The sequence below is a fragment of the Pteronotus mesoamericanus genome, unplaced genomic scaffold (assembly GCF_021234165.1).
Source record: "Pteronotus mesoamericanus isolate MK-2021 breed Mesoamerican mustached bat unplaced genomic scaffold, CSHL_Meso_final contig_42, whole genome shotgun sequence".
In the NCBI taxonomy this organism is placed as follows: Eukaryota; Metazoa; Chordata; class Mammalia; order Chiroptera; family Mormoopidae; genus Pteronotus; species Pteronotus mesoamericanus.
In genome coordinates, this window is record NW_026555157.1 from 15624907 (window position 1) to 15648656 (window position 23750).

Genomic DNA, 23750 nt, shown 5'->3' on the forward strand with positions numbered 1-23750 from the left:
ATAGGCAACAATTCTAAAATGGGATGAGAGTTAAATTTTATATAAAGCAGATCCCAAGCTCTTGAAAACAAGTCCAATAATCATCAATTTATTTAGGCCTGGGTTGGAGAAACTACAACCTATGGTCTAGATTTAATTTATTTTATTTGACTCATTTCTGAAACAGATTTACTGCTACAGCTCTTTGAATTTTTCAATAGGATTTCTTCTGGGTAAATGTAATCTATGAATGTACCTTATAAATTATGTTCACAAATGGGAAGCATGATGGCATGAGAACTGCATCTGAATTCTTTTGTCTACTAACAGTGTGAGTTTTGGCAACTGACAATCTAAGATTCACTTTCAACTATAAAAAGAGATAAAAATTCTGATTAACACTGTAGGTAAACCACACATTAATTTCTTTTATTGTACAAAACCCTCTAAAATGATGGTAAGGGGACTGTTTTCTTAACTTATACATAAAAAGGGAGGAAGAGAGTCGCTATTAGCAGATAAGGGATTTCAGGAGAGGGTGAGAAGGCAAAGGCAGATGCAGTCACAGCAACTGACCAGAGAAAGCGTCCACCTGAGTGTCTGCAACAGGGAACTCTGGTCAGAAGGCAGACAATCCACCCCTCAAGCAACCGGGAAAAGGTCAGAGTCGAGGACTCTAAGTACCACTTAAGGCACCGTGAGAGGCAGGGTTAGAAGGAAAGTGTTTTGTTGAAAACCTCCAAATGAGGTACTTGAGCCCCAGGGCTCTCTCTTCCCTCATCCCAAGCAGTTACATGATTCTTCCTACCTTCCACCAACTCTACCTCTCAACCGAATTATAGAGAACATTTCTGAAGATACTGAGACTTGGGCAGACTGAATTTGAGGTATCAAAGGCCATCCGTATGGAAATATCTGAAACACTGACAATCAAGTCAGGAGCTCAAGAGGGATGTCGGGCAGAGATCTAAGACCCAAATATGAAGCAATAAGGTTGAAAGCATTACTTTGGAAGACTGACAATGAGGAGGGCTGAGGGCTTAGAGAAACATCTACATGAAAAGTAATTTAGCCAGAAGAGAATCAGCGGAGGGAACAGAAGGAAAGGGCCAAGGCTGCAGGAACTGAAACAAGAAAGTACAGCCCTGACTGGTGTGGCTCAGTTGGTTGGCCAAAATGAAAGGTCACCAGTTTTAATCCCTCGTCAGAGGACATGCGTGGGTAGTGGTGTCCATCCCTGGTTGGGGCACACGCAAGAGGCAATTGATGGATGTTTCTCTCCCACTCTTTCTCCCTCCCTTCTCCTTCTAAAAAATAAAATCTTAGAAAAAGAAAGTACAATATCATGGAAGCCAAGACAAAAAGAAAATTTCTGGGAAGGAGACAAGACTTGGAAAATCATACCAACTGATTAAATAAAATAAGAACTAAGAAAAGGCCATTGAATGTGGTTAGCAAGAAGTCACCAGTTTCATGGAATGACCATCACTCAGTTAACCTACTGGTTGAGTATCTATATAACGTGTGCCAGGCACAGTACTAGGCTTCCCGCGTCTGAGGGAACTAGGGGAGAGGCAGGAGTCCAATTAGAAAGCATTAAGTGATTAAGACAGGCTTTCATAAAAAATTTTGGGGTAAAAGATAGCAATGGCATAAAATGATAGACTGAAAAAAAACCCAGACTCCTAAAATGAAAAAGCAAATGTGTTTTAAAATTTTAATATATTTAGAGAGAAGCAGAAGAAGCCAGGGATGGACGCAGCTAAGGCGAGTTCCACATTTCAGGGACTAAGAGACAAATACCACCGGTAGGGGCCTTTAGGAAGCTGGCCTTGGCAGGGAGAGGGAAGAATACTCCTCTGATGTACGTAGAAGGGAACAGGGCATAAGAACGTCCCTCTCTTTTAAATAACAGTAGATATGAAAGCAGCAAGAGTCTACAGCTGAAGTTTGTAGACTCCACATAGAAATAAAGGTAGAATGTGGACTACTTGGAAGTTTTACCAGCCGGATATAAAAAGATGTTCACATTACAGTGGAATAGTAGATCCAAGTCTAAGAAATAGCTCCAATGTTAGCAAAATAGCAAAATTTGTACAGTCATGTGCTGCATAACAGTGTTTCCATTAACAACAGATTACATATATGACAGTGGTGCCGTTAGATTATAATGGAGATGGAAATTCCACTGCCTAGTGACACTAGCCCTCATTATACTATAGTGCAAGGTATTGCTCACGTTTGTGGTGATGTTGCTATAATAAATCTACTGTTACCAGTCACATAAAAGTATAGCACATGCAATAACAGGATGCCCCTATGATGCAAATTTTGGAATGCTCAAGTTGTCCCAGAGGTTTCTTACACTATCCTTGTTTTTTTTTTGGACTCTTTTTTCATCTTTCATCTTGTTGTTCTGATTGGTTGCTTTTTGCTTCCTCATGTTACAAATCATTGATTTGATTCTCAGCTTCATCCACTCTACTGTTCTTTTGCTGTAAAGTGTTCTTTATTTCAATTCGTGTGTCCTTTGTTTCTGACTGGATCTTTTTTATGTTGTTGAGGTGCTCACTATGGTCCTTGAATACCCTTATAAGCAGTATTTTGAACTCTGCATCTGATTGCTTATCTCCATGTTTGTCTCCTCGTTTTGGCAGCCTCCCTGTGTTTGCTTCTATATATTAGGTAGAGCTGCTTTGAAGCCAGGTCTTGGTAGTGTGGCCTAATGTAGTAGGTGTCCTGTAGGGTCGAGTGGCCCTGCCTCCGCTATTACCCAAGCTGGGGTACTTGAGGTGCGCCCTTCATGCGGGATGAGTACACCCTCCTCTTGTAGTTGAGCCTTGATTGCTCTTGGCAGGTCAATGGGAGGGATTTACCAAGGCCAGTCAGCTGCAATGACTGGCTGTAGCTGCCCACTGGGTACACAGGCTCAGGGGCTTCTGGGGTGGTGAAGGTCAAGGTCAGCTTCACCTGTGTTTTGCCCAGTGCCACCCTGTGAGAGCTATAAAGCAATCTGAGATGGCTGCTGCTTGTGTTGAGTCTGGAGATCACCAGGCAAAGCCAAGCTGTGAATCTAGGCTGGCTGCTGCTAATGGTAGGCCTGGGGCTCACTGAGGCCAGCTGTGACTTGTTTGAAAGGATTTAGGAAGTTGTGAAGCATGAACCAAGACCAACCATTCATAGAGAAAAGCAGCTTGGGCGGGCCTGTAAATTGGGTGGGGCAGTGTCTCTGGGATCTCCAAGGTGGGGCAACAGTGTTAGCCAGATTGATGGTGTCTCTGAAATGGCACCAGCTTGCGGGTCTGTGACTCTTTGGGCGGAGGGTTCACAAAAGAGACAATGGCCTCTGCTCACCTTGATGTCAGACACTTCAGTTTCTCCCTGTATGCCACTGGTGCCTTTCAAGCTGCCACCCCAGTGCTGGAGCTCAGAGGGAATGAGTCTGAATAGGTGCGTCTATGTATAGATTCTTTAAAACTGCTTGGGGCTCCAGCAGTTTCTTCCACCGACTCAATCCCTGCTTGTTTTTGCAGCCAGAAGTTGTGGGGACTTATCTTCCTGGCACCGGAACTGTGGTCTGGAGGCCTGGTGTGGTTCTGAGACTCCTTGCTCCCAAGATAGCCTTCCAGAATTTTTATCCACCACATGTGTGTGTAGGACCAGCTTATTCCTCATCTGCACCGCTACTACAAGTCTGGATGGATATGGTGTCTTTAATTCTGTACTTGTCAGACTTCCATTCAGCTGGATTTCTGATGGTTCTGAGTGATGGTTCTATATTTTAGTTGTAATTTTGATGTGGTTGTGAGAGGAGGTGAGCCATGTCTGCCTATGCCACCATCTTGACCAGATATAAGAACTGAGTTTATTCTTTCTTATTAAAAAGAAGGTTGCTGTAAATAGTGTGTCGTGTTATGCCAGCAGTAGCCTCAGTTGGTGTTTACATCTCCCAATTGCATCATCTTAGCTTGTGCTTGATTTAATCTTATGTTTTGTGTAGTAACATGCTGTACAGGTTTGTAGCCCATGAGCAATAGGCCATACCATACAGCCCAGGTGTGGTACAGGCTATACCATCTCGGTCTGTTTAACTGCACTCTGTGATGTTTGCACAAAGAAAAAAACCTCCTAATGCATTTCGCAGAACATACCACCTGTCATTAAGTGGCATGTGACTATATAGCATGTAAGTGATATTTTAAGAACTAAAAATACCTGAATGTCTGAATATAAAGCTTCTACAGTCTCTATTTGTTTAAAAAATACAATTAATTTTTGTAGGTTAAGCTTATAACCAAACAATCTTCAATATCTTGATTTGGTATCTCAAAGCTAAATATTCATAAGAAGAAATGTGTAAGAATAATCATTATACATAAATCTTTTACATTTCAGACTCAAGAAAAAATGTTGTACATTTTTTCTTACCACAGAAGGCATTACCATAAAATTCAGGTCAATAAGATGGAAGTATGGCAAGAAATGTCACATTACAGTGGAGTGCTGTGTCTCAGGAAACTATTAATTAGAAGGTAAACAGGTGCATGTTTTATGATGCTTGCTAAATGTAAATGCCAAAACTTAAATTGAGACTATATGAAAGAAGATCATAAATACTGCTGCTAATCTATTTCCCCCAAAGTATGGGGCTGACTGTTGGTATTATCAAAATACTTCTTTTTGATGCCTGGCAGCAACAGGTCCCTGCAGAAATCCTACCAGTAGTTTCTAGAAGATAAAAGAAAAGTTACCTGTGCCAAAATGCTCAGGCTACGTCAGGGAGAGTTCCGCGGTGCCCTTTCTATTGTGGGCTAGCTGGACTGCCCATGTATAAGTAACTTTATAGGCTCCAAACACAAAGAGCAACAGCCTCATGACTGAGTTGTATTTACCTGGGGACCCAGGTCCCAAACTGAAATTATCCTAGGCACGCAAAACAAGACATTAAGAATGGACAGAAAAAACTGTACTCATGAAGGTCCAGCCACTATATTTGCCCACCATATGTATTTACTGAATCCACAAAAATGCAACTTTGTCGATGAAATTTCTGTAGGTGGAAAGTAGCACTACTGGAAATTGAATTCTGAAGGCCAAGTCTGAAGACTGAAGGTTTTTTATGGTGAGATTAGAGCCGAAGTAGTGCACTGTCAGTTACAGGCTGAGTAGAGAAACAAGCAGAGACCAAGAGGGGAGAAGGGAACAAGGAGAGCAGGAAGGTTTGGTGAAGGTCAAGGCTAGGTACAGAGACAATGAGGGATTAAGATACGGAAAGATGAAAGTTGGCAGCCAAAGAAACTTCGAAGTTTGAGATCTCACAAGTAACACTTCCTGCGAAGCAATTTAAGGGCAAGGTTGTATATACAGAATTAGAAGAGAGAATCTTGAAGTAGGGCAACTTAAGACATATTAACACAGGGGAGGAAGGAAGCCACAGAGGCTGCGCAGCGATAAACCAGCAAGTTGGCTAACAACTGGCTGCACAGGAGCCGGAGGCAGATGTTATAAAACCCGGCAGCAGGATTTTGTAGCCAAACTCACAAAGGAAGGAAGAAAAAATAAGGGAAGCAAGGTGATCCTGATTTTTTCTTTCAATAAAGTATTTCAAAAACCAGACACTGATTTTTCTTTCAAAAAATATTTACCTTGTTTACAATAATGGGGAAGGCAGGATTAAGACGAAAAACTGCTTTATCTTGACCTTATTTAATGCGTTTAGACTTTATACAGTGTTTAAAAGTGTCCCACATCAGCAACAAAGAATTCAGATGGCTTTCTGGTCCTTCCCCTGACCAGGCTAACTTAGGCTGAAATCCCTGGAAAGTGCACACTTTCTCCTCGACTATCACAAATCATGTATAAAGACAGCAACTGGGATCAAACTCTATGAATGTGGGATGGCCACCAAAACATGATCATATACTGGGCCTCACATCACCAACCAACACAAACACCTAATCTATAAAAAAATCCCTATGAGTAAAAAGAAATGTTAAAAGGTTTTGTGATTTTCAAGGTTTTTTAAGCACACTTGTCAATATCTATCTAGCTAGGTGTACAGCTTATATATACTTTAGAAGCAAGGAAAGCTAGTTCATATGTGAGCTGAACAAACATATCATCACACACTAACGGCATGTCAGAACATGCTATTAACTTCTACTTTCAAAAGCACTATTAATTGTCAGCAGCACTTGAGGAAACACAACATAAATCAAAGAACTTCCTAGAGAAAAAGGGACTGTGGAAGTCAGGTGATGCAATTGATAGATTAGAAAACTAAGGAGCAAAGAGGTTAAATGCCTCAGCTAAAGGCCACGTAGCTGGTCAGTGGCCAAGCTGGGATAAGAACACCACACCCCTTCAACCCTCTCACACCCGCCCTTCGCCCTGCTCTCCCCGCCACCCCCCAGCCCAGGAGACCAGTGTCTGATAGAGCGGGGTTGAATGTCCACATAAAGTGCTCTTTTTGGAATGTAAAATGAGAAGACAGAATCTAAAAAATAAGAATGAGCAGAAATTAAGAAAAATATTTGCTTAATATAAAATGTTAATTTAAAACTATACCTTTACTGCTTCTGATGAAAGTACATTTTCCTTTTTCTGACTTGTACTCATGGGCTCATTTTCAACACTGAAAAATAAAAACCACAGTTTCTTTTGAAATTAAAAGTGAATTACTAAAATCAGACAGTTTCTGTGTTTAAAGCAAAAATTGAAAGGTCCTTTATCTGCAGTTCTCAAAGGATTCATATATGAATTGTTATACTAAAAATATGTTGATTTGAATCTCTACACTTGAAAAAATACATTCATAAATGCTCATTTAGAAAAGGTAAAAGAATTGAGATGTACAAATAGCCAATTATAAAAACAGTCACAGGGATGTAAAGTACAGCATAGGTAATACAGTCAATACTACTGTAACAACTATGTATGGTACCAGATGGGTGCTAGACTTACTGGGGAGATCACCTCATAAGTTACATAAATGTCTAACCAGTATGTTGTATACCTGAAACTAATATAATATTGCATGTCAACTGTAATTGAAATTTTTAAAAAAATGCTCATCTGGGCTTCAGAAATTTTTGTGAGTCCATTGTGTGTTATGTTTTCTTATGCTGATCATCAGCATCACAGTAATGAGCACCAGTGTACAAATAACCATCATAATCTTGGAAAGGACTAGCATGCTTTGCCTTTATTTCTATTAAGGTTCTCCACAGCCTGCTTTAAAAAAAAAATGCCTATGCTGAGTGTTATCTGGAGTGTATTTCTACTCAGCAAATTTTTATGAACATATTGGGTCACCTAGCAAGTTCGGGGAATACTCAAAATAGATGCAGGCTTATCTAGCCCCAAATGTGTCCCAGGTGGCACCCTAAGAATCTGATTTTCCAGATAGTCGATTTTAATTGTTTTGTTTGGAATACCTCCACAGATGCCCTTTCAGATGGCATAATAAACTAACATTTATATCTCTGTAAGTTATCTTGTTTTCAGATTTTCGTAATCCCAGGCAAATTAAGTAGCTCCACTCCAAGAGTATCATGACTGTCTTGATATGCCGGGAATTGTGTTTGGCCTCCAGGATATAAAGAACAAGTAGGTCAGGGGCTTTGTAAAACTAAGCCTAGCAGGAAAGGCTGACACACAAACTAACAATACAGTTTGATACAAGCTTGAACTGCTAAATGAACAAAATGCTATGGAGGCAAGGAGGAATCAAGAAACAGCAATGTGGCCTGCTCAATGGAATGTCCACAGAGGAGATGCAAAGGCAGGGAATAACAGAAAACATGGCATTTTTGGAAAGCCATGTTTTGTTTGTTCTTAACGTAAAGTTGGCGCATAGGAACTTGTGACGCAGAGGGAACCATGCTAGAGATGAGACTGAGACCAGAGGTTAGTGGATGCTAGATCATGAAGAACCTGCCTGACCTGTTACAAAATCTGACCTTTGTCCTACAAGCACTCAGGCAGAGGACAAGCACGCAGCAGGAGGATGACAGAATGTGGAAAAACATAGGGAATCGTAGGGACTGGCAGTAGAGGGAATGTGGAGGAGGTGGTACCAGCTCAGATTCAGGTAAAGGCCACACAAACCAGATGGGAAGAAAGAGAGGACACAATTTATGCTACTGAGATTTTTCCATCCAAAAAATCCAGTTCAATTACTCAGAGTCAAGGAACAAATGGTAATGATCAAAAAACAAAGAAAAGATAGAAAGATCATGAACACCTGGAAACTATAATAATAGATTAACTTTTATTACGTGTCAGACTCTATGCAGGAAGAGATGGACTAATAAGAGCCAGTCATGCTCTTACACCTTTTAAATGTCAGTAAGAGAAGCAAGCATGTAAACAAGATAAAGATATGAACTGTGAGTTTAACATAAGGAAATTCTTCAGGAAAAACCAGAGACAAATGTAGAAAATAAAATAATATTGTACAATACAGAATTATGACCTATATACGTATGAATATCTATAGAATAAGAATGTCTCAAATAGTTATTTTTAAAGTAAGTTGGTTCTTATCTTTTTTTCTATTTCATTAGCCTTATCTTTTGCAATAGTTGTTTACAATTCAGTTTTTTCTTTTTAACTAAATGTCAATTAATACTGGCCTACTTAAGCTCCAATTAAAAAGAGAGAGCTTGGCAAAATACATGTAAAAAGAGCATGTTATAGGGATTTTGGGAATAATTAAGAATGATACGGACCTTGATGATATTGTAAGTGTATTGTCTAACTACAATCTATTTTCAATGACATACCTAAAATCTACCTATACATACAACAAGTATTTAATTTTAGTCTCCTAGTACTTGCTTCAGATTTCTGAAATTCTATTTATTTAGTATTTACAGGGCTTTCTATTAACTTACTGCCTTAGTGAGATTATAAATGAAACGGTAAACGTTTCTTTCCAACACAAATGCTCTGCAGAAAATGTAGCTCTGGGACCATGGGATTAAGACAGAACTCAGTATTTTCAAGTAGCTGTAATTACTTCCCCGCTAAGAATACAAACCAAATACCAGAAAAACACTTCTGTAAGTCGGCACAGAAGTTACTCTGTATTAAGCCAACAGTTGAGAATTCAAAGCTGAAATCACCAAAAGAAGTTAATACCAGACACTTCATAAAACTTTCTGAAACTTATATCCTCTGTTTAAGTTTCATGAATCTTACTGCTAAACCAAAATTTCAAAATGTGTTGTTTTAAAGCTAACGACACATTTTAAAATTTTGGTTTGGCTATAAAAAAGCATTGCTTCAACTGAAGCTTTCCCCACGTCTCCTCTAGATGATAAGAGTCCCTTCTAAACTGGTCTCTCGCATGTTCCAATTGCTCTGCTTCCACCCATTCTTCTTGGGTTAATCTGATCATGACACATTGCTATTCAAAAATCCTTCAGCAACTCTCAGTTAATGAATAAAATGAAGAGTCTTTAGCATAGATATAGTTATTCATGACGTGGTTCAGAGAACCCCTTCCCATTCTTAGAATATGCCAAGTTCACATGCCAGCAAATCACTTTTTTATTCTGCCTGCAACGATTTGCCCCCACCCTGTCCAACTCTTAATCCTATACCACCTAGTTCTCCTTTACTTTTCTTGTCTCCCACTGCGTCTCATAAATACATTTCTGCTCTTTAACACAATGGTTGGTTGTCCATTTGTCTAACTAGAATTTGCACCCACTAAAAAAACTATACTATTTATGTCTCTGTCTTAGAGCCTAGCCTTGAGCCTGGCACTGTGAATGCACGCAAGTATCATTTCCTAAAAGAATAAAAACATAATTGGTATCAAACAGGTTCTCCACTTCTGCCTGCTTACTTTACCAGAAACACTTCCATCGGAAACAATGTAATTGTACACGATACTCTTTTTTTCTTAATGAAGTGTTAAGAGTGTGTGTGTCTGTGTGTGTAAACGTGTCTCTTGAAGAAATGTACCACTCACTCTCATTCTGCATCATCTTTCTCTAAAGGTGTGGGAGTGGGGCTGGGGGAAGAAAATTACTCAACAGGAACAAGGTAATTTTCAGTTGGTTTAAAAACAAAACATCCAAAAATTAGAATAGATAAAGATACTTAAAAACAACGGATGCTTAGATGTCTGCTTGGTACAAACAAACAAACAAACAAACAAAAACAAGCGACTTAAAAGGTTTGGAGTGGTACTCTCGGACTCTTAAAAATACAAGGAAAAGAGAAACACTTAGATTCCGATAATCTCAAACCACATGAAAGACGACAAGGCGTTCCTATTGTTCTCACAATTTAACCCCCTTTTGGACCTGGGAATACTTCAATAGCAGTATTTTTAGAAAGCACACATTTTACTCAAAGCAGGGTGTGAGAGGCAGGATTCATAACCACACGTAGGCACAAAAAAGACTACCTAGCAGTTTTTAAAAATAGCTCCGTCTTACTTAGCTAACAGAACTTTGGAAATTAATCTTTCAAAATAACCTAGATAAATATCAAGGTCAAAATAACACCAAAGCTCCTCAGTTTGGAAGCAACCTTATTTATAACATAACTGAAAGCCAGGAATCCAACACACAGTCATTAAGTATCTATCTACTTCATGCCACACACAAAATAAACCTGTCGGCCATGAAAAAAATGAGCACATGATCATTCTAGATGCCAAATAATTTACATAGAGGAGAACCCTTATCTTGTCACTTAAGATATCTTATATTATTATTTTTTTTATTAAATTCTAACAAGATTCCCTAACCCATAGCAGATAAGAAGAAGAAAATGGCACGAGTATGTATGGTCTCACTCACTCAACAGGTACCTACTGCATACATTTTAGGTGCCAGGCACTGTTCTTGGTGCTATTGGTGGAGCAGTGAACATACCAGATAAAGTCCATGCCCTCACTCCTTCAGAATCCCCATCTAGATGCCCAGTCACCTGGGCAATTGTGTTTATAAAACAGATTTCTGGGCCCAGTTGGCATTGATTGTCAAGAACGTCAGCTGGTGTCAGGCCGAGGAATCCACATTTTATTTCTTTTTAAAATCCTCATGTGAGGATATGTTTATTGATTTTTAGAGAGGAAGGGAAGGAAGGAGGGAGAGGGAGGGATGGGAAAGGGGGTGTGTGTGGAGAGAGAGAAACACTGATCAGTTGCCTTCTGCACAAGCTCTGACCAGGGATGGAACCTGTGCCCTGACTCGGGATCAAACCCGCAACCGTTTCAGTGTACAGAGCGACGCTCCAACCAAGCCACCTGGCCAGGGTAGGAATCCACATTTTCAACAACGGACTCCCCCTTCCCTGGGTTGCTCTGACACAGGTGGCCCTCTGACCACATTTTTTACAATGGTTCTAGAGCATTCTATATTAAGCTAAAACCAACAAGTAAGAATTGTATAGGGAAGAGAAGAGTCTGATCAGAAGGCTCTCCACTTAATATTTAAATGTATTAAGTGCTGATACTTAAAGAGTAGATACCAATTATTTTAAAAACTCACTCCTGTGAAAGATTACCCATTTTCCAACACTGACATCTGTCAGAGCTCCTGTCCCCAGCAGAGAGCTGCTGCCCTAATGAGCATGTTGAGCATCGCGAGTATGGCGTGATACCAACAGGAAAAAATCCTGTTCTGTTAGTGCATACCACAGATGGAAGCTCAGGGATGCGGCTGGGCCTCTGCCACGGTCAGTTCCTCGTGCGGTAAGAATGCAACTTCCTACACAGTCAGCAGAGAGCCTCACAGGAACAGTGCGCACACTGTCCTCAGAGACGGGTAGAGGCACAGCGAGGGAGCATAAAGCTCTTCACTCTTTCCTCCCCTGAAACACAGCTGCCTCTTCCTCGGTCTTTTCTTACATGTCAACACTAGGGCTGCATCAGAAAAATCTGGAAATGTTAAAGAACTGAATACAGTGTCTGTAACTGCTCTCCGGAGGCTTGCCCGCTTTCTACAGGCACGGGAGTCTGTGATTCCTTACCGTTTCTGGAAAGGAGGCAATCTTTGGTGCTGATGACATTGCTGACAGTAATTCTGAGCATCCTGAAATACAAGATCACTTAAGAGGGGGTAGTCCTGGATTTGGGAGTGCCCTGACATCGAAACAGTCGCCCCGGCTCACTGTCCACCGGGACTTCCCACCACTCCTAGGGGCCTCCACTGAGGGTTCCCCTCCTCATCTCACTCAGCCTGGCACTGGCTGAAATCCTCCTCCTGCTCTAGGCTTTCACTTCCACCGTACAGGTACGGTCTGCAGTAGGGGAACTGGTAATAGTGTTGAATACAGGGAAAGAGAATCTGGGCAAATCTCTCCATCTCGTTCTCCTCCCCGAGTGATGAAACTGCTGGTTCCAGAGGCCCAGCCCACTAAGCAGCATCTCTCTCGATAGCGCCTTCATTAGGCTTCCCTTCCTGACACGTTGCTCCTCACCACAGAGCGCACTTGACACAACTACTACTATGAAACCCAGAATCTGGCTTTCCCTTGTATGTGCTTGATCCTTATTTCAGTCCTCCAGAGGTGAGTTCACTTTGAAGGACTAAATGAAAAAGTAACATGGAACAAGAAGGCGTCTTACCTACCCACCTCCATCCCTACTGTCAATAGTAGCAAAATGCTTTGCAAAAACTCAAAATAGACATGTGTCTGTTTTAGAGACAGTCTTTTAAAAACATGCACCTTTCTGGATCGGATTTTTCAAATATGTAAGTTGAACGGGTCAGATCAGCTCTCTGCCAGATCTAAAATCCCACACGATCCTTCAATAGCAGGGTCAGTGGAAAAAGGAACAGAGCCTAACCTTGAGGTTTTTGTGGTAGAGGAAGAGACTGTGACCAAGAAACCAACTCGGAATCAATATTAATACCAGAGCATTATAACAAAGAGGCAGAAGCTTCTCCTGTCCCTTGTTTTAAAGTTACTGAGGCCGCTGCTAGTGCCTTAGACTCTACCCTCTCTGCCTTCAACAGGTCTTTAAAAACACTATGGACTCTATCCCCACACCCTCCTGAAGGGCCTGCTCATGTCTCGGTGAGCATTACACTACTTGGGGTTTTTGTTTTTGTTTTTTTCCCTTAGAAACACAGCTTCACATGATACCCCTAGCATTCTCTTTGGCCAGCTGACATACTGCTGGTACATTGTAAGTCAAACTGACTCTTCTGCACTAGCCTGAGCCCCATCCAGCATCTGCAACCGTGCTCCTATGGGGATAAAGTCAGAGTTCCACACTGATGATTTACAAACAACCATCTGGAAAACTGTCCATTCATATATGGTGACAGCCAGTGGTTGAGTAGTATTTTGTATTTTTTTAATGACCATTAACAGAATATAAAACAGGTGGTTATGGCACTATTTCTGGGTTTCAAATTAAAAGGTAACTAAAAGCTGCCATCAAACAGCATGTATTTTAGTTCAAACATCTGGCCCTGGAATTTCAGAGCTCTTTGGAGAAAAGCCGGGAGAAGGGAGGAAAGGTAATAGACATAATTATGAAGTTCTGCTGCTTTGCAATCTTAGACTCTTCTGATCGAGCCCTTTCTCCATGATGTCGGCCCGTCTCCTATAATTTAGGTGTGTCTTCCTTGAGGCTAATTTACTTCCTGTCCCCCATCTCACACCCCCAAAACAAGACCCATCATTACAGTTCTGCCACAGGCCACAGAGTGAGAATTTCAGTGTGTGTGATGTGTACCCGAGCTGTCTGCCTGCACAAGGCATGAGAGACTGCTCTATCCTCCCACAGTCCTCTACCTCATACCCTTAGGTTTAATACCCCGAATCTCTTGCTGTGATGTCAACTCAAACAGTGTTCTAGCTGCCTTCTAAAAATGGGCCACTCATTCATATCCCATTCAACCGACTGTCCTGAGGGAGGGGCACTGCAGATCCAGGGACCGGAGAGGCTGTGCCGTCCCAGGGCTCCCAGACCCTGACCAAGGCTGACCTACCTCACCTCCAACTTACAGTTTCAATCCTTTCTCCTCTGTAAATTCTTCCAGACACTGATAAAGCAACAATCTATGTGAGAATACACACACCCCCCGCCATGCCCAAATGACTGTTTTCGAAAGTAAACACTATCTCCAGTCCTTGCCATAGCCTACCTCACCTGGCCCCGGCGCCCTTCCCCACGTCATCAGCATCTACTCTGTTTCCCAATCCGTTGTCTTTGCCCTCTCTGGCATCGGGGCCGTCATGACCCTGCCCCAGGACCTTGGAACCAGCTGTTCCCTCTGCCTGCGAAGTTCCTTCCTTATATTTGTTCAGGTCCCACTCTCAAACATCATCCAGGTCTTCACTCAGCTGTGATGCAATAGATGTTACGCAGCTTCCATGGCCATCCTGTCTACACCTTACTCCCAACATACTACCTGCATCATGTCCCGCTCCCTCACCCCCCTGTATTTTACTTCAAAGCACATTACATATTAATTTATTTAACTTGCTTATTTGCTGTCCTTTCCATTAGAATACAAACCCTATGTAAGCAGAGATTCATTTAGTTATTAAAACTAAATTCTGAAAAGTGATGACACATCTAAGATTTTTCAAAGGATCAAATTGATATTTTTATAATTTGTATAAATATATGTACTATTGTAGAAAATGTTACAGCACTATTGTTAAGTGGAGGGGAAAAAAACGAATTTCAAATTCCTGAAGAGATTTTGTAAAAACTCTTTGTAAAAATGTATATACATGTAGACATGTGCATAGGGAATGATCTAGAAGAGTAGTACTTGTCTATGAGTGTGCTTTTTTCTTTTGATTTTCTTAAAATTTCATACTTGTTTCACAAAAGCATATATTACTATTAAAAAGACAAAAATACGAAGTACTATAATTGATTTAAAAAGCAAATAAAAACAAGTTTGTGGAAAAGTGCAAGGAATAAATTTAGACTAGACAAATAAAAATAAGTAATAGTTGATATGTAATGGTAATGTGTGTGTGTGTATATATATATAAAACATTTATATATATAAAAGTGGTTATATATATATATAAACATATATATATAAACATATATATATAAACATATATATAAACATATATATATATAAATATATATATATAGCATTGCCAAATAAAATCTGTGCCTGCCTACCTACAAAAAACATCAAAGCGTCACAATGCGGCCAGCTTTGTGCGCTGACACAGCACAGTGCCACCCCTCCACTCTGGGTTTGCTCCCTGGTGCTCTGACAATCAAGACAAAATAGTAAGAGCTTTTATCTTACTTACCCTGTTCCCAGTAATCAAAATGTAAAATTTAAAAGTTTATTACTTGTTATAAGAAGCATGGCAGTTACAAAACATGATCTCCCCACTTAAGGTAGTTCCACATTTTGTATAAATTTTAATACAAAGAGTAAAGCAGACATTTATAACACGCATTTGGTGGAAAGGACATGAAGCTAGTATTTGCGAGAGCACTGGAACACCACTTTCCTCTCATTTCTGGCACTGCCACTTGTGCTCCTGGTTACAAAGGACATATAAAAAATACTCTCCTGAAAAGTGTGTTGCAATAATGAAACCAAAACTGTATTTTACATAAGTCTAAAGATTGGCCTTTGATTTAATCCCCAAATTATAACAATTATTTTGGCTGAATAAGTAAAGGCAAGTGGAAAAAGGCATAAAATAGCTTAGTTGTCATCCACCATAACCAGGAGTCAATGTAAATTGTCTAAAGTTTACAAATCAAAAAAATAATAAAGCATTATTTAGATACATGTACAGAAAAACAAACATCTTAACTGAGATTAAAACAGTTTCCTCTAAGAAGGGAGTCTCAAGAATGGGCTCCACAGGCCCTGCATATCATCTTGGTACTTTAAGAGGGGAAGAAAGGTTTAGGCGCTCTCTGCCTTCTGCCTTCCCCACGGACTGCGCAAGAGCCTGAGCCAAAAACCAAGTTGCAAGGCGCTCACTGCTGGATTCCCAGGGACTAGGACAGGGCCTGGTACGAGCAGTACTAAATGAATTCTTTGGTAAACAATGAGGTTTTCAATCAAATGAGCAACATGATAGGATCACATAGAGGAATTAACCAATTTCTTTAGTTTTAAAAATTTTTAGAGAGAGGGGAAGGGAGTGAGAAAAAGAGGGAGAGACACATCGGTGCGAGAGCGAAACACTTATAAATTGTCTTTTCCCCCCATTCTTTTATACGCAGGTATTCATTGGATCTTAAGCCATTTATTTTTGCTCATATAGAAATTCACAATTTTTTAAGTATAAAAGGTATAAAATGAAGTCTCCCTTCTCTTCCTCATTCCTTCACCATCTTCCATCCCCTCTATATAGTTAACACAACACTAGTAACAGACATATTTCATACTCTCCCATTTTTTATGTACAAGTGGGAGCATACTATACACAATGGTTTGCATCTTGCTTTTTAGAAAAATTTGATGTATCTTGGCAACATTTCCTTATCAGTACAAAAAAAGGTTTCTCATACTTTGTGATAGCTGTGTAATAATATTCCATTACATGGATGTACCATGATTTATCAACTAGCCCACTACTGATGAGATTTGACTTTATTTTTCACCTTTTGATTATTAAAACAACATTGCAATGACTACACTTGCATACGCAACTTTGGGCCTGTTCACAGGTTCTCTATGTCTGATGGAAATTCCTACAGGGGAATTGCTGAGTCAGAGTAGGTGAATGTATAGTACTTACAGAACATGTCTGATTTCCCTCCAAAGCGGTGGATCAATTTACGCTCCCACAGTAGTGTCTGAGAGTCCCGGTTTTCCCCCATCAAACTCGCTGTGCTTATCAAGTAGGTCAAACATGGTATCCTGCTATAGTTTCAATCTGTAACTCTACTGAAGGAGTCTGACCCTTTCTGTGTTTGAATATAAATTTATAAATTGTATAAATATATACATTTTATTTTCCTTTCTCTCAATTGCCAGACTATAAATTCTTTATTGTACAGAGAGAGCACTGACCCAGGCCGTCTGGGCAGATGTCCAGCAGCATGCCATTGTCCTTTATTTCCATTCAAAACCATTTTCTAAGGCCAGATTTTTTTTTTTTTAAATAGGTCTTCCCAAGTTAAGCAGAGGAAGCTGTCACATAATGCTAAAGGCTTTGAATTCAGGAAGGAGAATTTGACCCCTAAGTCTGTCACAGATGCTGTGAGAATTTGATTAGCTACTGGACTTCTCCATGACTTAAATTATGTATCTGTAAAATGGAGTAAGGTTGCTCTGAGGATTAAGAGAACATAAATATAGGGGTGGGCAAAAGTAGGTTCACAGTTGTTCATACAGAAAATAATATGATAATAACAACACAGACTAAACTGTTTCATGTACTCATCACTTCTCTCATCATTAATCTGGACGGGCAAAAAATCACCTGACTAAGCAAGGAGCTGTCTCACGGCTTCCAATTAAATACTCCCAGGGGTTAAACACTGAGGGATACTCCTGCTGAAATTATATAATTACTTGGCCATTCACTATTGCCAACTAAATAAATATTAAAGATGAGTTATTTCTGGTTGCAAACTTCAATTTGTTTCTCTATCGACACTGAGCTATTTTGTGTAAGGATCTCCACTCACTCGGAGTGTTGATTCCTGAAAGGAGGTGCTCTTCTGCCTGCATCTCTAGGACTTGCTGAGCCTACCGAGTCCAGGAGCAGCAGGAGGGGCAGAGGGAAAGCATTTCCTTACCTGTTGGCACAGTTACCATCACAACGCCCCCCTGCACTGGCTGGGCGAAGCATGCAAATCAAACTGTGCTTGGAGAGAAGTTAATAATATGGGAAGGTATTTTGAAAGCCCAATTAAAGTTCTCATGCAATATCTGACAGTCATGAAACAGTGAACGTGTTCTCAACCAAACAATCCACACACACCAAAACCATGGTTAGCTTAAAATGGGGAAGAGAGGCACATGTTTATCTCCTCTGTTAGTTATGACCTCTTTTTGGACAGTTTTGGTCAGTCATTCATTTTCATATTCCCACTGCTTAGCACCATATTTGACACACAGTAAACACTCAAATTAATGGACTGAAAAGACTCAAAATAAATATGACTTCTTTAACTTTTTATTTCATGCAGATCCTCTTTTCAGGAACGAACTCGCATTATTTTCCTGAGTTTAAATTTCCATCAACCTGTGTTTTCTTGCTAACTCAGTTGTATTAGCATTTCTGGTATATCTGGGCTTCACTGAAATTCATCAGAACTCTAGTTAGGAAATGCTTCATCTTGAGGGAATATTCTCCTCTTTACAAAATTTGCTACTACCTTTTTAATGAAAAGGGTAACACCAAAAATGTTATAACTGTTTCAATACAGTTAGAGGTTCTGATTACATAAATTTATTGCAGGCCAATTTGAAGTACGTGTGCAACTCTAACACATTTGGCAAACAACTGAGTTAGTTTTCAAGGAATGCCCTCAGCAAGAAACAGAATCCTCAAATTAGGCAGCTGGCATACACCCCGTTAAATCTAAAAGAAAGATATTTCACTTGGAAAACAAATACTACAGTTTCACACTCTAAAACAGTCTATATTCTACTCCACTGCTAAGAGTGGGTTCTGTGCTTTCCATTAACCTGGGAACTCAAGGTTCTTAGAAAAACATACCACTGAGGACTTCAGGAATTTTCCAGTCACCTTTAATTACTACAGGTATGAACTGCTGATGTGGGCCTTCAACTCCACCCAGGTATTTCCTATTCAACTAAACTAGTTATTAATTATTTTCTATAACGCTTTCAAACTGATGACAATAGAGTCACCATGAAAATTCAGAAAACAAAGCTCCCTTTCCTCATATAAAATACCAACACTGGTTGGTATTTTAATTTAAGGCCAACGGATCTCATGCATCAGGTGCATATTGACAATTTTTATGAGAATATCCCCAATACAATAAGCCATTAGCATCCTGGCTTCACGCATTTAACAGCCTCAGCTATTACACGGTGACAAGCAAAATTCTCTGAACTTTAAATTGAGAGGCAAACTATCTAGAGACATTTAGGATCTTCTATGTTTTTAAACGCTCAAGGATAGGGTGGGTGTGTACTACCCCTAGCCAAAAACCACTAATAAGTGCTTTAATGCTCCATCAACAAACAGAAATTCACTATTCATCTGACCTAGTTAAGGAGACATCAAGATGAATAGGACAAAGTCCCCCTCTTTGAGTCTAGTGATGCTGTCTTACCTTCTATCAATAACACTATATTGGGACAAGCAAAGGATCAGCCCAGAAAAATATATCTGAAATCGGCCGCACTGCCACTCATCCTTGAGCAAAGTAAAGAAAGGTCCAATTGACTTACATATTAATGTGCTTTGAAGGAGCATAGCTCAGAAGGGTGGTGGGTAGGATGGAGAGAGAAAATGAACCAGAGCTTTTGAGTCAGGGAAACCTAAGTTCCCACCTCACTCCTGAACTTCACTCCATCATAATTTGGGGTAAATCATTCTCCGCTAGACTGGTATCACTCTCCCTCCCACCCACCTGGATGGTGTTCTGGATTATTCCAATGACTGGAGGATGCTACTGGCAATTAGTGGGCAGGGTCACAGATGCCAAATGTCTTGCAAAGGACAGAAGAGTCCAGTTCAACAAAGAACTGTTCCACCCAACATGGAACAATGTCCACCATTAGGAACTTTCCCACCCTCAGTCTCCTTAACTGTCAGAATAGCAGTAAGCATACCAACCATCCAGGCTGAGGGTGAGGTTTAAGTGAGATGCTGTAAGAAAAACTACCAGGCCAGAAGGGCAGTCAGCCCTTGACAGATGCTGTTCTCACCGTCCTATCCCTCTCCCAGGTTACAAACACTGTAGAGAGCTCATTATGAACAGGTCCGCTATGTGTGGTATGGCAAAGAAACAGAGTTGAACAATCACCTTCTCAAAGCAGGTATCCTCCAAATTTCACATTTTAGCAGGGCACGTTTAACAGGCTTTTGTAAAAATTCTCTAAACTTTAAATCGAGAGCCAAACCTTCTGTTTGATACTCTGGCAATCCAGCTTCAACCTAACTTTCTTACTGCCTCTTTTCACTCTGTCCCACTAACGTATACAGCCCCTAACAGACTGTAGCCACCTGCAGGCCCTGGCTCAGCACAGAAGACCTGTTTCCAATTTATCGTTATCTTCATGTCTAAATTTCCTACCTATAGAAATACCACTAATGCCTCAAAGGCCCCATTAAAAACCATGTCCACCACAAAGCCCTCTGTGTTCTCCTCTATCATGAGTCTGTTCCTTGTGTGCCATCAACCTGGCTAAACATAGCAGTGACTCTCAAACTGGGAGCCACGGAACTTAAACTTCTCAAGTATCCATGTAAAAGTTTAATTGCAGTTTTCCTTTCTCTATCAGGATGGGCAAAAGTAGGTTTACGGTTGTGAGTATGCGAAAACACAGAGTTTATTCCAGTATTATTTATTAACTACTGTATTACTTTCCATATGAACTATAAACTTAGTTTTGCCAGTGCCTATATAATCTAAAATAAATGAATATAAACACTTTCTGGATGTGGTCAACCACCTAAGAGATGAGTGCTACGGAAAGCAATTGGAGTGCTCACACCGGGATTCACATATACAACAGGGTCAATGCTAACAGGCTTCTTTAACTGCTAAAGGTTAATGAGACTAGAGCAGCAGCAAACTCAACACACAACTGATGTATTCACACCACATGAAGTCCAAATAACTTACAGCACACCATGGAAGCTTTACATCCTCACCACACCAACCCCTGCATGTCTGCTGACTGGACTCCTCTGCATCTAAAATCACTAGTACAGAAGGTAAACCTGGCTCCCATTAAAACTAAAAGTTTTTACTGTCTCTAAGAGAAACAGCCAAAATACCCTTTCATTTTGAAATAAGATCAGGGTGACAAATAGCAATTCTGTTTCCAATCTTGTTAACACCAGGGTGTTGTGTTACTAGGACATTTGGTACCACTAAGCATTTCCATTTGTTTCATTAAACTTTCAATAAAGGCTTTGTTTGTGTTTATATCCTTGGAAACAAAGATTTAAGCTCATTTAAAAGGTAAAATACCCACAGAAAGGATTATCTACTATCCCTATAACATCTGGCAAATTCTAAAAAAGATGTGGACAAAATTACTGTTCATATAAACACAATTAAAATCTTCATTGTCAAAAGGCCACAGCCTGTGGCCTGTCTGGAGATAAGAATAGAGAAGTAGTAAGTAGACAAAAGACTAGTTAGCTGGTAGTCTGGTTAGCTCCAGAGAAAAAATTAGATGTGAGAAGTGCCTTAAAGTCAAAATAGTGCAGAAATGGAGGCAGAGTTCCAGAATAATTCTGATAGGAACCTGAAATTGGCCTACCTATTCCTTTCTGCCAACACTGGAGTTTCCAACTTTTGTTGAGTCCTCTTGGGATTTCTTTTAAACACTGCTTCGGTATTATCCATGATTGTCATGTTGTCGCAGCAATGGCAGACACCACAGGCTCTCTGCCCACACCCGCAGATCTGACATTCTGGTTGAGCCCTGTCAGACTTCACAACTATTTTTAACTACTGTGTAACTCTGCACTTTAAATTCTCCATTAACAGTCATAGTAATAAGAGCTGAAACTTTTCAAGAGAAGTCTACCAATTTAGTAGGAGCTTCCTTGAAAAGATGTGGGATTTTATTAACAGATGGTAATAAGGCAAATATTTCACAAGCACGGAAACTTAGGAATACAAAACCGACTAAATCAAATCACAAAACTAATACAAATGGAACCAGCTCGGTCACAGTTACAGTTCTCTTTCTTATCCAGTTTTCTTTGAAGTCCTCCAAGAAGTCTTTAAAAATATGAAATATATAATATAGCTTTCTGAAGCCCGTCCTTCTAATCACATGGGTTACACATTCTTCTAGTGCAATTTGGGGAAGGAGAGAGTTTAAGCCTCTCTTCTCATCAACAGTTTAAAATGGGAAGTTGTATTTACTTTTAACCCCTCTTCTTCCTTCAGGACGGGTGGAAAGACTCCGGAAAGGGGTTTCTTTTGTTTGTTTTGGGTTTTTGGGGTTTTTTTTTTTCCCAATGAGACGCGTCAAAAAAAAAAATCGATTTTTACAGCAGGTGGAGGAAAGAGAAAAGGTTACAGAGGAGGGGTACGTTTTCATTACTGAAACCAAGCAGTTCGAATACTAGTTTCTGGGCTCTGCTTGGGAAGGAAAATGTTTCCGAAGAGAAATGGAAAAGAAAGAGGGGCGGCATCATTTAAAAGTCCAGGTAATGGTAAACAAAACTAGAGAGGTTTTAATATGTTGATGAAGTCTTGGAAACTCAGTATCACGATTTTTTAAAAATCGTTTTTTGGGAACATTTAAATAAGCCGGCAAAATAACAGCTGCGAGGGCAGAGGGGCGGGGCGGTCCCACGCTTCACCTTCCCCACGACGGTGGCGGTCGGATCGCGCCCTTTCTGCCCTGGCTGATGGCACGGCCCGGCCCACAACTGTTTCCTATTACTGCCGGCAGGACGCGCGCGGGGGGACTCGCCTCTGCCCCAGAACTTGGCGAGCAGACGCGAACGTGGAACGGGAACTGAACCCCGTACGGGGAGGGAGGTGGGAAGGGCGCCGGCTGCGCCGGGCCCGTGAGGGAGGCGCCCGGCCGCGAGTCACCAACAGCACCGCGTTTAACTAACCCCGGAGAGGGGAGAGGTCCCGTCCAGGAACTGGGCGAGAACGAGGAAACTTGAGCAATGGAGGAAGGAGAACAGAAAGTGGCGAGCCAAATGCAGCCTGGCACGAGAGCTGCTGGCAGCGGGCGGTCGGGCGAGGAGCCCTGGTCCGGCGAGTCCGCGCAGGGCGCCCCCCCACCCCAATCCCCGACGCCCCGAGCCTCCCACCTGGCAGGGACCCGGCCCGGAGCAGGCGGCTGGCCTGTCTGCTGCCTCTCCTCCTCTTCCTCTTCCTTGTCCCGGGAAGGGCTTCGGACAGCGAAGAACCGGGAGAGGCTGTGCCAGGGGGCGCCGCCCCTCCTCCGGCCACCGGACATCTCCCTGGAGCGACAGCCGGTCCCGGGCCGTCTGCGAGGGCAGGGAGAGGACGTGCCCTGCGTCCGTAGCCCAGCCCGGCACCGCAGGACCCGGCGGGGGCTAGAGCGACTCGGGGCGGACCGCCGGCGTGGCTCTGTCCATCCGGGCGGGAATGCCGCGAGCTCGTCGCTCTCCCAGCGCGGAGTCCCGTCTCGTAGCTCGGCTGCTCCGCCTCCCACCTCCGCCGGCACGCCCCGGGGAGGAGCCAGAGCCCGCGTCCCGGCCGTGGCCCCGCCTCTGCCCCGCCTCTGCCCCGCCTCTGCCGCGCCCCTGCCCCGCCGCTGTCCGCCAGGGCTGGCAGGGTCCTCAAGCTGCAGGCGCCGGCCTGAGACCCCTACTACCCAGGAACGGGTCACCCGCATAAACGAGCTTAGGCTGCAGCCTACTTGGCTTTGCGCTCAATCTTGACTTTCAATTACTGATTTGTTTTCTATCCCCTAGTCGCTGCACGGAATTTTTAGACTTCTGAAAGAGGTTATTGAACTAAAATTTATGTGACCTGGGCTGTTCTGCAGCTAACAGGTACTCCGAGTTTCCCACCAGGCCTGCAAATCCGAGCCTCAGAAGTGAAGGAAGTGATTTTCTGGCTCTGTCAATAACCTGTTTCTTATTCGGCTGGCTTACTTTACCTGTGGAGTAACTTTGCCTAAACCAGATTT

At 41.5% G+C, this 23750-nt stretch overlaps 1 protein-coding gene across 3 annotated transcripts in view; it reads right to left on the minus strand.

Moving 5' to 3' along the window:
- Positions 1-23266, minus strand: part of CRYBG3 (crystallin beta-gamma domain containing 3) — a 113157-nt gene extending 89891 nt beyond the window's left edge. Inside the window, exons 1-2 of one of the 3 annotated variants that reach the window (XM_054577398.1) lie at positions 22903-23266; positions 6547-6613 (exon numbers count right to left, since the gene is read on the minus strand). In XM_054577398.1, coding sequence (XP_054433373.1) covers positions 6547-6613; positions 22903-23051 — 216 coding nt within the window. In that variant the 5' untranslated portion in view covers positions 23052-23266. Of the gene's footprint in view, positions 1-6546; positions 6614-21380; positions 21539-22902 lie in introns of those variants that run through there. The other 2 variants (XM_054577399.1, XM_054577400.1) reach the window with 2 other exon arrangements.
- Positions 23267-23750: the final 484 nt, after the last annotated feature.